This window comes from Nyctibius grandis, chromosome 1, assembly GCF_013368605.1.
Source record: "Nyctibius grandis isolate bNycGra1 chromosome 1, bNycGra1.pri, whole genome shotgun sequence".
Classification (NCBI taxonomy): Eukaryota; Metazoa; Chordata; class Aves; order Nyctibiiformes; family Nyctibiidae; genus Nyctibius; species Nyctibius grandis.
Genome location: NC_090658.1, coordinates 12,997,148 through 13,009,777, shown reverse-complemented (window position 1 = coordinate 13,009,777; position 12,630 = coordinate 12,997,148). Strand labels below are relative to the sequence as shown.

Here is a 12,630-nt window from a genome sequence, read left to right as displayed (position 1 = left end):
CAGCAGGAGGCCCAGGGTTGGGTCCAAGAGCCACACGTGTGTCCTGGGGCTCCTTCAGGGCCCAGCTTGGGGGGGCCCTGGGCTTGGCTGACCCTGGGCCGGGCCCTTGGGGCTTGGCTGACCCTGGGCCGGGTGCTAGCTCCAGGTGCTCTGCGGCTGAACCGGGCAGCCCTGGCCCATGCCTCTGGCCGCCACCTGAGGCTGCTGCCCCAGCAGAGGTACCTGAGGGCAGAGAGGGCTGAGGTCAGCGCCCTGGAAAGGAAGAGGAACGTTCTCTGCTGCCTCATCACCCGTATCCTCAAGGTGGAGAAGCAGCTCCACATTGACAACCTGGTGTTTCGGGTATGGAGGGCTTGAGGGGCAGAGAGGGGCCGCCTGGGTGCTGTGCCGCACTGCAGTGTGGGGCTCCCTTGCTGCTGTAGGTGATTGATGCCTGTCAGAAGGGTGAGTTGGGGCCAGGGCTGCAGTTCCTGAGCTTCTGCTGCCACAGCGTGGACGTGCTGTCCTGTGTCCTGCACCTGCTGAACCAGGGCTATCTTCGGCGCCAGGAGGGGAGGCCTCATGTCTTGGAATACACCTCTGCTGAAGCCACAACACCTTTTGGCGGCCAGGCACAGATGGTTTTCCAGAGCAGGCCACCAGAGGCATCGCCGGATGAGGACAGCGTAGACTGCTTGTATTGGTAGGGATGCATGTCACCAGGTGTTGGGAGCGGTGTGCATCTTCACCATGTATGGACATGACACATTTCTCCATGTCAGGTTGAATCCTGGCACAGGCAGGTCAGAGGAGTTTCTCATGGCAATGCTGCAGGTGCCAATGGGGCACACGCTTAGTCCAGAGGAGGCGAAGCTGCTCATGAACCAGACAGTACAGCAGGTCCAGGATACCCTGAGCATCCCAGATGATGTTGCTCGGCACCTCCTCATGCACTGCAGGTGGAATGTGGATTTCCTGATACAGTGCTATGTGGAGAACCGTGAAACCCTGCTCATCTCCTCGGGTCTGCAAGTGCAGGATGCCCAGCCCCCACCAAGCCCAGGAACCCACTGCCCAGTCTGTGTGAACCAGCTATGTCCCACTGAGAAGCCTCCAACCCTCTGCTGCATGCACTACTGCTGCAAGGTGAAGGTCCTGGGGTCTTTGACTCCTGTAACTTGATAGGGAATTGCTGCTGCCTAATTGGTAGCAGTTGGTTGGCTTTGCCTGAAGCTGTTATCAGGTGATTTTCATAGAGCTCATACATTCTCTTTTCCCAGCTTCCTTGTTCGTTGTGATCCTTCAGCTCCTGATTGGTCTGTTCCCACTTCTGTGCTTTTGAGTACTTACCCACTGTTTGTGGTGGTTTCGTGCACCCCCTGCTGGGTGGGCTGGGCTTCACATGACCCAGGTGGTGCAGCTCCTGTTGAGCTCTGATCTCTCCTCTTCTGCCTTCACAGTCCTGTTGGAGTGAGTACCTCACGACTCGCATTGAACAGAATATGGTTGTCAGCTGCACCTGTCCCATATCTGAGTGCCAGGCACAGCCAACAACAGCCTTCATTTTTTCCATCGTTTCCTCCGAGGAGATTATAGCCAAGGTGAAGTAGGGGAGGTTGTTATTGGGTGTCCAAGCTCTGTTTCATTTTGGTTGGCACTAGCAGATAATCTTGCTGCTGCTTCTCCCCTTCCCATTACTAAGACTGGCAGCATGATAATTGAGGCAGACCAGATTTCTGCCCAGTCGTGTGTGTTGTCTCTGATCACGGTCAATACCAGCTATTCAGGAAAGCATAACATCAGCAAAAAAGTGCAGTGGTTTTTTTCCTCTAAACATGTCTCCAGCAAACATTATTTCAGGTGTATCCTTAGCTGAGTACCAGGTGAGAGCTGTGATAGCAGCTCATGACAAGTATCCTCTGCTGGTGTGCTGGAAGCAATTGTAAAATCTAGGACAAATGAAGAGAAAACATTTGAGCAATTTAATTTTATCGCTGCATCAGTGACCCCACTGTCCTTTCTCTTCTATCAGTCTCCGGCTTTGAGTGCCTCAGGTTTTTGTGAAGATGACAGAAGTTACCATATCAGACTTAATCTTCACTCTAATTAAGTCTGCGTGGGTTTACAGCCATGTCTAAACAAGGCTTCCTGAGCTCTGCTCACCTTAGTCCTCAGTCAGCAGGGGGCAGCAGGAGCTGCTTGTTCTGAGGCAGAACCTACTTTTTCTACCTAGTCCTGTTTTCAGTTACTACTTAGAGCTGAATTCCCTCCCCACCTAATGGCAGGGCTGTGGCTGTTGCATGACAAGACTCTTTTTGTTAATTGCTGGGCAGAACAGATGTCTCATCTGTTTTCCACCAGCAATTGCTTCTCCCAAAATATTCTCCTCCTCTTCCAGTTTGTTACTGTCATTATGATCCTGTGTGAACAGTCATAAGGAGAAATGAACAGTAGTCATAAAGACTGCTCTATCTTGTAATTTTTCTTTAAGCTTGAAAACTGGCAACCAAATTGGGCAAGGCTACAGAAAAGCATTTCCTTCAATGTATCTTTTGTATCTTGTTTTCTATGAGAAGTGCTTGGAGAATTAGTCTATGTGTCTGGACAGTTAGTTCTTACTGGCTTTCAAATCCTGTAGTCACACCTGTCTGAGAGCAGGATTTAATATCCTGTTGCTATGGCTATTTTATAAAAAAAAAATATTGCATGTCAACATAAATTGCAGCCAACTTTAACAAGTTGCTCTGGTGCTCTTGCTGAAATGTTATCTGTTTTCCTTTTTTCTCAGTAAGTGGTATGGCTGGAGCATTAATGCCTCATGCAGAGTCACACATACAGTCACAGAATAATTTAGGTTGCAGTAATCTGTGGAGATCTCTGGTCCAGCCCTGTGCTCAAAATAGCCAGATTATTGTGTGAAGATCTAACACTGAAGTTAAAACAATCTGCTTCAGGTTCAGTCTTCTCTGCATCTTACATTTAGGTAGCTCTAGGCAGTGGTAAGATCCCCCTCTGCTGCCTTCTCCCCATGCTGAACAAACTCAGCTCTCTCCACCTCCCTCATACATTCTGTGCTCCAGCCCCTGACTGTCTTGGTGGCCTATGGATGACATTTTCTCTAGTCTGTTAATGTCTGTCTTGTACTTGGGAGCCCAAACTGTTCTCAGTATCCATTTGTGTCACCAGTGCCAAATAGCTGTGAGAAATCCCTTCCCTTGCCTACTGACTGCACTCTTGCTAATACAGAAATATTTGAGTTTAAACTTTTCATGCTTGTATTTCTACAAAACACAAACTCTGTCATGTTTCTGAAAAAGGTTTTCTCTCAACCTTGTTTCCCTCAAGTTCCTTGAGAGTCTGTTCTTCAGAGGTGGTCTTCCATTCTGCCCCCAGGGATTCTTTACTGGGAATCATGCCATAAGCTTCATACCTGGATTAACTCCAGTGTGTGCAAAGGTTCCTCTAAGATCTGTTGGTCAGTGTCATGTGGTACTTGGCAACTTCTTGATTGTACCTGGCTAGCTTTCTTCCCAGACCTTCACTGGACACTTGTTCCCTCTTCTTTTAGGCTTCCTGAGAGCAGCTCTTTCTCTTATGGTTCCAGTACAAATCCTAGTTCCACTTCAGCAGTTGCATCTCTGTCTCCTCCTCACCGAGAAAAGAGGATAGAGCAAAAATCCAGACATCAGACATTGTGAAATTCAGCCTCTGTGAAGGCTGTGATTTGGTGCTGTTTGCTGACTCAAGTACCCATTTATCTCTCTGGGTACAGGTGTCTGCGCAGAAATAATAATATCGCCTATGGATAGGATGACAACAGACACAGATGTTGACTATCTGAGAAGAATGAAGTGGCTTTGTTGAGACTTTGCCTCCACCAGGTGTTTTGCCATGACACAGGCTGACATCCTTGCAGCCAGTCAGCGCACACTTTCTGGTTTGGGTTGCCTGAGAGAGAGACTGAACAAGAAACAATAAACAAGAGAGAGAAACGAATGAGAGCCCTGTCTGAGCCCTTCAGTGCTCAGGGCTTGCACCTTTTCTCTCTAGTGCTTGTTGTGACCTGTATTGTCCTTTCGGTGCCTGGTGGCTTTAGAGCAGCTCTCCAGGTATGCAAAAATCTCTGCAGGAGGGCTGTGAAGACTACAGGATTTCTTCTGAACTTCCTCTAGCTTTGTGTATGTTTGCACAGTCCTTACGCTATAGTAACTGAGCATAGAAAAACTAAGCTACTATGTGCAGTATAGCTGCATCCCTGAGTCCCTACCTGAACAATCGTATATTGATAACCAATTTGCCTTGTCCTCTGCAGTAATGTGTAGAGGCTGTGGGCAAAGTGAGTCTCCTTCCCCTTTGCACATCATATAACTAAGCAAAAGTCTGCTGAGAAGCTTAAAATCAGAAAAAGTTAAAAAGAGCACCTGATAGCTTTCTATGGTGAGATGTTTGGCTTGTTAAATGAGAGGAGATGTTATTTATCTGAGCTTTAGTAAGGCTTTCTACACCATTCATCCACAACATCCTCACAGAAAAAAGCCTGATGAAGTACCAGCTGGATGAGTGGATGGTGAGATGGCCTGCTGAGCTCAAAGGGTTATGATCAATAGCAGAAAGTTCAGCTGGAGACCAGTCACTAGTGATGTAACCCAGAGGTTGATACTAGGGTTAATGTCGTTTAACATCTTCATTGATGACCTGGATGGTGGGACCAAGTGCACCCTCAGCAAATTTTAGAGGCATCTCAACAGAACTTAGCAAACAAGAATATCATTCAGTTCAACAAAGGGAAATGCCGAGTCCTGCTCCTGGGGTGGAATAACCCAGTGCAACAGTATGTGCCAGAGGCCAACCATCTGGAAAGCAGCCCTGCAGGAAAAAAAAAAAATGGGATCATGGTGGACAACAAGTTGAACATAAGCCAGCAGTGTGCCCTTGTGGCTAAGAAGGTTGTCCACTAGCATCTTAAGTTGAATTAGGAAGAGCTTTGACAGCAGGCTGAGGAAGGTGATGCTTCCCCTCTACCCAGTGCTGGTGAGACCACATCTGGAGTACTGTGTCCATTTCTGGGCTCACCAGTACAAGAAAGACATGGACATGCTGGGGAGAATCCAGCAAAAGGCCACAAAAATTATTTAGGTTTTGGAACATCTCTAGGAGAAGCTGAGTGAGCCTGGAGAAGAGAAGGCTCAGGGGTGGATCTTACCAACATGTGTAAATACACAAATGGAATTAAGGAGCCAGATTCTTGTGATATCCAGTGAAAGGATAAGAGGCAGTGGGCACTAATTTAAATGCAAGGAATTCCATTTAAACATAAGAAAACTTTTTTTTTTTTAACAGTAAGGGTAATGGGACATTGGAACAGGTTGGGCAGAGAGGCTTGTCGTCTGTGTCCTTGGGTATGCTCAAAACCCAACTGGACATGGTCCTGAGCAACTCTGCTTTGAGCTGGAGAGGTTGGGCTAGTTTTTATCTCCAGAAGTGCCTTCCAACCTCAGCTATTCTGTGATTATATGAAACAGCCTCCAGATATGGCACGAGGGGTGGGAAATTTACAGGAAGGGAATGAAAGAGTAGACTAATTTTAGTGCTTTTTTGTTGTGAGCAGTTGTTTAGTCAGATGTAGAGCCCAGAGGCACCAGACCCCAGTTGTAAGGCCTAACCATGCAGCTTCTCTGCTTTAAATCTCCTTCCTGACTTTTTATTACAGTATGAAAAAGCCCTCCTTAGAGGTTACGTTGAGTGTTGCTCCAACTTGACATGGTGCACCAACCCTCAGGGCTGTGATCAGATCCTCCTTAAGGATGGACTTGGTTATGGGGCAGCCTGTTCCAAGTGCTCCTGGATGTCCTGCTTCAACTGCAACTTCCCAGAGGTGAGGCTGAGCTGAATCACGGGCAATACTCTCTCGGGTTTGGCACGCACCGTTCTGCGTTTGTGTGATTGACTGGCTCTCTCTTACAGGCCCATTATCCTGCCAGCTGCAGCCACATGTCTCAGTGGGTGGATGACGATGGGTACTATGAGGGAATGACAACTGAAGCCCAAAGCAAACATCTGGCTAAGCTCATTTCGAAGCACTGCCCAAGCTGCCAGGCTCAGATAGAGAAAAATGAGGGGTGCCTGCAGTGAGTATCCATTTTTGTTTGCTGATGGAGAAGAGGGCAAAGACATACAGTTAGGTCCATGTGCCTTTTTTTTTTTTTTTTGGCTCTGGACTAAGAGTTATAGCAGGTCTGTTTTATAGTTTTAGAGGAATGAGTGATTGCTTTTAATTCCTAGGAAAAGCAAAATGTTCCCTGTCATTCAGAGTTAAATCCATTGATAGCTCTGTAGTAGAACAAAGCCTCATTTTGCAGTACCTTTACATAGTGCACGCTTGTCTCTCAGAGTCCGCTATAGACATACAGCGCTACAGGTTAGGGGAGTGGATATCTCAGAACCATTTTTTCTTTCATACTCCCCTATTCCTGTAACTTTAAGCAATTTTCTTTTAGCTGCCTCTTTGGAATTGGCTTGGATCTCTGGCAGCTTTTTACATGATAGAGGAATTACCTCCAGCTTTGAAGCCAGGGCTTCAAAAGTCACCATTTGTTTCTTTCTTGCACTGGCACAGCCCTTAGTGCCCTGCTGTGATTTATCCCCACATGTTGTGTGTGGCTCTAGGGCTGTGCAGTGCCTTTCTGCACTGTGGAGTGCTGCATTACTGAGGGAAGAGGTGAGGTGCTCATGTGGATCTTGCTTGAAACTGTGGAATGCTTAGTTCACCCTTCAAGTACTTGGAAAGTTGGTACTGTGAGATCGTGCTGCCAGTTTACACAGCTCATTTTTGGAGACACAATGACTAGTTCTAAGCATCATCTGCTTCCAGCAAAGGCTTTAAAAAATACATGCAGGGAAATGCATAGTACTGAGTGAACGGGAGTGACTGGGTCGCGCACTCCAGCCCTGTGATGTAGGGGAGCACTGGGAGGAACTGTCTGCAAGTGGCTGTTAAGACTGAGTAATTCCCATTGTTCTTCTGCTCTGCAGTATGACGTGCGCAAAGTGTAATCATGGCTTCTGTTGGCGTTGCCTCAAGCCCTGGAGGCCAACTCATAAGGATTATTACAACTGCTCTGCTATGGTGAGTGGTTTGCTATATCCCAGTAGTTCATGCTTGCTTGTGTTCAGATGCACCTGGCCTCTCATAGAGAGGGTGAGGATCTCCACTTGTGCCCTTTACTCTGGACTTTGTGCACTTGCCAGTAATATAGGTAGTATTGTCAAAGTCTGTGTGGTGGCTATTTCCAGGCAACCCTGTTGCTTGAGGGAAATTGCTACAGCTTACTTCTATCTTTCCTTTCAGGTGAGTAAAGCAGCTTGGCAGGAGAAGCGTTTTCAGGATTACAATGAGAGATGCACCTTTCATCATCATGCAAGGGTAAGGCCTCCTCCTTCCTTTGCAGGTGCTGACTCAGTTGCCTTAGCCCCAGTGAGCAGGACAGTTTCTGTTTTGTCTAAATGTATTTCACCTGAAGCTGAGAAACAGGCTTTGGATCCAGGTGGGGATGCCTGGCTGATTCACCCTTGCTCTGACGTAATGGGTAGTTCTTGGCTTGCTTTCTTCTACTAAGTCTGTTGTGGAAACTGAACACCTAACTTGTGTTCACATGCTAAAACTGATGCAGTACTTGGAAGCAAGGGCAACTGAAGGACTGAAGACTGAACTCTGTCTAGAGCTGAGGTACTGTAAAAGACTGAAGTGATGGCACAGTAGAGATGTCTTAGTTGGATGCAGTAAATGTTCTCCTGCTACCTGCATCTTCTGGGATGGCACTTCAGGATGCTTAGCAATTATCTGTGTGGAAGGTGCTATTTTTTTGGTCTTGTGGAGCTTGACATTGACTTTTTTTTTTCTCCTGTGGTTATTGCAGGAATTTGCCACAAGGCTGAGGAACAGGGTTTCTTCCATCAGTGAGGTACCAAAAATTGGGACTTTGACCTTTGTTCTTGATGCCTGCAAAGTGCTAGAACAGGCACGGAAGGTAGGGCTGAATAACAGGCTTGCTGAGGTTTAGGCCTAATTCTATCAGTGTGTTTTATGCCTTTCTTAAAACAAGGAGATGCCAGCCTTGCTCTACTCCAAACAAGGGGAGACAGAAAAAGCTTGAGAGGAGGAATAGCATCAGGACAGGGGAAGAGCTCATGCCTGCCTTACCCTGCTCTTACTCTGAACTGGGCTCTGTCTGCAGTGTTCCTCACGGTCAGGTCATAGGATTTGGAGTTTAGCTCAAGTTAACACCATGGAATCAGCACAAGAATTCATATTTAGGGTTTGCATATGCTGGGTTTGGTCCATTCCAATTTGAAATGCCCCCAGTGGTGGTCCTTACCTTTGGAAAGCTCTCCTGATGCTGTATTACAGCATGGAAATCCCTCTTGGTGCTCACGTTATGATTTTCCTTTCTTAACTTCATTTCATGAGCCATTGGTGTTTTGGGAGCACTAAGTTACCTATTGCATGCCCTGATAGCCACATTACGAAGGACTTGCAGTGCAACCACTGCATCTGTGCAGTCAGCCTGTGACAGCATAGGCCTGCAATGCCTGCTATCCCCTGAAACGCAGGAAGGAGATGGGAATTGCCTTTTGCAGTATTGCTTTTGCAATATATACCTTAATTGTGCAGGCAGATTGATTTTGAGAGAGGCATGTGAACAAGGGTTTCTGACCCTGTTTTTTCTTTTCAGTATGGTAGCCCCTGTGTGCCAGGATACATATCACTGTTGCTTGCTGCTGCTGGCTTTTCTGGCCTGTTTCTTTAAATGGAAACAGTGGTCTTGTTTCCTGCTGGGTGCCTGGATTGCTTTAGGAGCTTGTCACTTGTTGAAATGCCTTTGTCGTGGGCTCTTTGTGCTGTATAGCACCATGCCTGCTTCCCTTTGGGCTCAGTTCTCTCAGTTCATTGCTACTTGAGTTCAACCTGGGCTGCCCAGCAATGTGTAGATTCTGTGGGCTGGTTGTTTTGACTCTGGTCAGTCACACCTGTTATTCATTTACAGTCTGTGTTCTTGTGATGGTTTGCAGGTGGGAACAATCAGTTATTTCAGACTTAAGTACAAAATAATTACACATTCATTTCCAATCCTACAAGTAGCTCTAGATAGCCTGGCACTCCTGTCACTTGGCATAATGGTTCACTGGGCTGTCACCACAGAGCAGAAGCACTGCCAGGCTTCTCTCAGCCACTGATACGTAAGGAAATCTGGAAGGGTTTGATGCTACTCTCTTCTTGCCCACTCTGAAGCTGCAGGAGGATGCTTACAGCATGATCTGTATTGCTCCAGGTGCTGGCCTACTCCTGTGTGTACAGCTACTATAACCAGGACACTGAGAGCATGGATATTGTGGAACAGCAGACTGAGAGCCTAGAGCTGCACACTAATGCTCTGCAGATCCTTCTGGGTAAGTCCTGAAAGAGGAGTGTATGTGCACAGGAGACCTGGGTGGCTGTGACTGGCTTCATAATCAGAGCCAAGGGGCGCGGTCTCCACTTAAGAGCGTGGGAAGCAGTGTGACCTTTTTGGCCTTGAATTGCAGAGGAAACCCTGCTGCAGTACCAGGACCTGGCCGCTTCTCTTCGGCTCCTGAAAGCAGAGCATTTCAGTGCTGGTTTGGAGTTGGTACACCGGATCAAGGAGCGTCTCTTTGCAATTCTCTGGCACTCTACACAGGTGAACTCCACATCCTGATTAGTGGCTTGTCTTGCTCTGGTCTAGTTTGATCTTGGGCAAACCTAGAAAGGGGCTTGATCAGCTGAGGGGATAGATTCTCAGTGATGTGTGTATGTAGGGAAGGGGTTTGTAGCACAAAATGCGCCCCAAATCACATACTTGTCTCTCTGTTCTTCCATGCTAGCAGGATTTCCATGTTGGGCTCCAGACTTTGGCAGATCCTGGTCAGAGAAAGGTGAAACTGTCAAATGTGCCTACTTCAGCCCCTGCCTGCATAGGGTGAGTTTTCTTAGCGGGCTAATGAGGAAGGATGGGTGAGTGCAGACAAAAAGCAGGTAACCAGAGTTTTTTCCTGTGCTCGCTGACACACAATAATAATAACAATAAGTTAATAACAGATACTGATACTCGCATCCTGTGTTGTGGTTTGAGATAACAATGTATGTGACATAGTGATGTAGGGACACCAGCAAAACCTCCGCTTGGTATGCAGTTATGGTCAAGAAAGCTCAATCACTGGCAGTCCCAGTTATGGAAGTTGCTCTCCCTGGACTCTCTTCAGTTTCTGTGGAGAGTCACACTCTTTCTTCAGAGGTGTATCAGAGATCTAAGAACTGTCTAGATGAAAGAAGCAAGAATAAGAACATACATGGGGGGAGATGGAAGGGGCCTGACACTTATTTTAAGAGGGGAATGGAGAAGAGGTGACACAGCTGTAAAATAGTGTGTTGAGAGGTGAAATGGATGCTTTGTTGTTTCCCTGTCCTAGAGTACTGAGCTGGCAGGTGTTAAGTATGATTGGAAGGTGATGAGTTCAAAACAAAGTCCATTCCTGTATGACACGCTGTTCAAACCAAGAAAAACAACTGGCATCTGCTGTCGCAGTGTGACCAGTCCCCTCTGACAGCTGCTGTGTTTCCAGGAGCTGAACAGGGTGCTGAGTGTTGAAGAAAGAATGACAACTGAGTCAAGAAACACTATTTCAGAGCAGGGTTTCTGGTCTCCATGAAATGAGGCCGAGATACCAGAGCTGGTGGCAGACTGCAGCTTGTTGGCCCAGTCACAGATGGCCCTGTGACACAGCCTTGTGCTGCATGCATGGATAAGGCCATTTAATCACCTTCTCCTAGGTGTACCTGTCTGGCTGCTGTGTCCCTGAGGCATGGCTTTAGATGGGGATGCTGAGGTGATGGTAGAAGGGAGGGTGAGGGTGGTGTGGGGCTGGGTTGTGGTTGCTGCTCACAGACAAGGCTCTGCTCTGATGCTCTCCTCCTCAACAGGCCGAAACGTACCATCTTGTGTGACTCCCCCAACACAGATGAATGGGGCAAAGAGGTTGAAGATGAGGAGTATGAACCACAGTGGCAGGAAGACTATGATGATGATGATGATGATGATGACCTTGATGAAGACAACTTTCTGTTTGATGATGAGTCAGATAACCTTGATGGTGACTCCTACTTTGATGATGATGATGCCTGTGACTAGAAGAGGGCTGTTGCCCAGCCTGCCAGCCTGGACCTTTGCCTCTACTGTGTCTTGACCAGTTTGTATTAGTGTCTTCTGTCAAAAACAGTGAGGAGCTCTCAGGCAGAATGAAGAGACTTTGTGGGGGCTACTTGCTCAGTGACTCCCCTTTAACATGCAGAAATGTTGCTCTGGACAGATGGGCTTTGTTACTGTGGCCACCTCTCTCAGAAAGACATCTTCTCGTCCTCCCTTGTTGCCATTTCTGCCAATAGGTATCTAATTGAGCTAGAAAGTCACAGTCCAGCTGCAAAGGGAGGACTGCTTGCCGCCTGTTAAAGGACTGTTCAGTGTCTTTGGGCATGCTCTCCCCAAGGGCTGGGCACAGGTGAGTGTGGCACGTGTCTTAGCATGGCCCTGTCTAATCCAGCCAGTGTCTAGGAATACTATAAAGCGATGTGTTTACACTCAAGTCAGCACCTCCCATCTGGAGCTGGTGGGATTCCCTCCAGAGCCACGGGTGGATGTGGTTCAGTGCATTCCTCTAGTTGAGGGGGAGAGCTTTTTTGCTGTTTGTTGGAATTGTCTTCTCCGCTATGAAGCAGGATGGGCTGCTATGAGTGGCACAAATTTGCAAGACTTTTTAAGTGTATAAATGTATGCATGCACACACAAATATATGAGAGAGATATATATGCAGAGGTTGTTCAGATAATACTTTATCTTTGCAAAAAAGAAAACCCTGAGGAACAAGGGTTGAAAAAAGTTCTGTTTAAAAAAGAAACAGTTTTCTTCTAGCATAAGCCTCCTTGTTGTCTATGGGGAACATGGGTGTGAAGGGAGAGCAGGACATTCTCAAGTGAGAAGGATATGCTCAAGTGAGAAGGATGAGCTCAAGTGCTCATCGCGGGAGTTATTTGTGAAATTGGTATGGGTTTGGGATCCTCACCCAGGCCATGCAGTCTGCCCTGCAAAGTCGCTTTTCCTTCCTGGGCAGCTCAGTGAACAGTAAAGGGGGTGGGGAGGGATGGGAAAGAGGGCAGGGGACCAGACCACACAGAGTGATGGGGCTGGTGTTTCTGGGAGCAGGTGTGGGACTGCAACCAGAGTGTGACATCTCTCTGGGCCCTCTCCTCAGGTCCACTGAGGGAGACATACAATGGGGGTGCCCAGACAGCCTCGTCTTTCCCAGTGTGACCAGTCCTTGCAGGAACAGCCTGAATTCCCCAGGTTGTTGGGGGACAGAGGAGAACATCCTACGTGCCTGACTTCCTCATGTGAAGATACATGCCTGGAGTTCCTCATCCACTGTCTCCTGGATGCCTGCTTAAAACCCAAAAAAGTCAGAAAGATCGTGACGCCCTGCTTTCATGGACGATATTTGTACTGAAAATCAAGATCAAGCCTTGGTCTTCTGTTCCGTGGGAGGCTTCTATTCTCCCTGAGCTCACCTTAGGACAGCTGTGTT

General features: G+C 47.5%; 1 protein-coding gene across 1 annotated transcript in view; it reads left to right on the top strand.

Moving 5' to 3' along the window:
- Positions 1–11,892, top strand: part of LOC137662695 (cullin-9-like) — a 34,760-nt gene extending 22,868 nt beyond the window's left edge. Inside the window, 13 exon segments of the mRNA XM_068399394.1 lie at positions 140–342; positions 423–682; positions 762–1,125; positions 1,440–1,580; positions 5,690–5,854; positions 5,944–6,107; positions 7,012–7,105; positions 7,328–7,402; positions 7,896–8,006; positions 9,309–9,426; positions 9,562–9,695; positions 9,880–9,974; positions 10,976–11,892. Coding sequence (XP_068255495.1) covers positions 140–342; positions 423–682; positions 762–1,125; positions 1,440–1,580; positions 5,690–5,854; positions 5,944–6,107; positions 7,012–7,105; positions 7,328–7,402; positions 7,896–8,006; positions 9,309–9,426; positions 9,562–9,695; positions 9,880–9,974; positions 10,976–11,183 — 2,132 coding nt within the window. The 3' untranslated portion in view covers positions 11,184–11,892.
- The last annotated feature ends 738 nt before the right edge of the window (positions 11,893–12,630 follow it).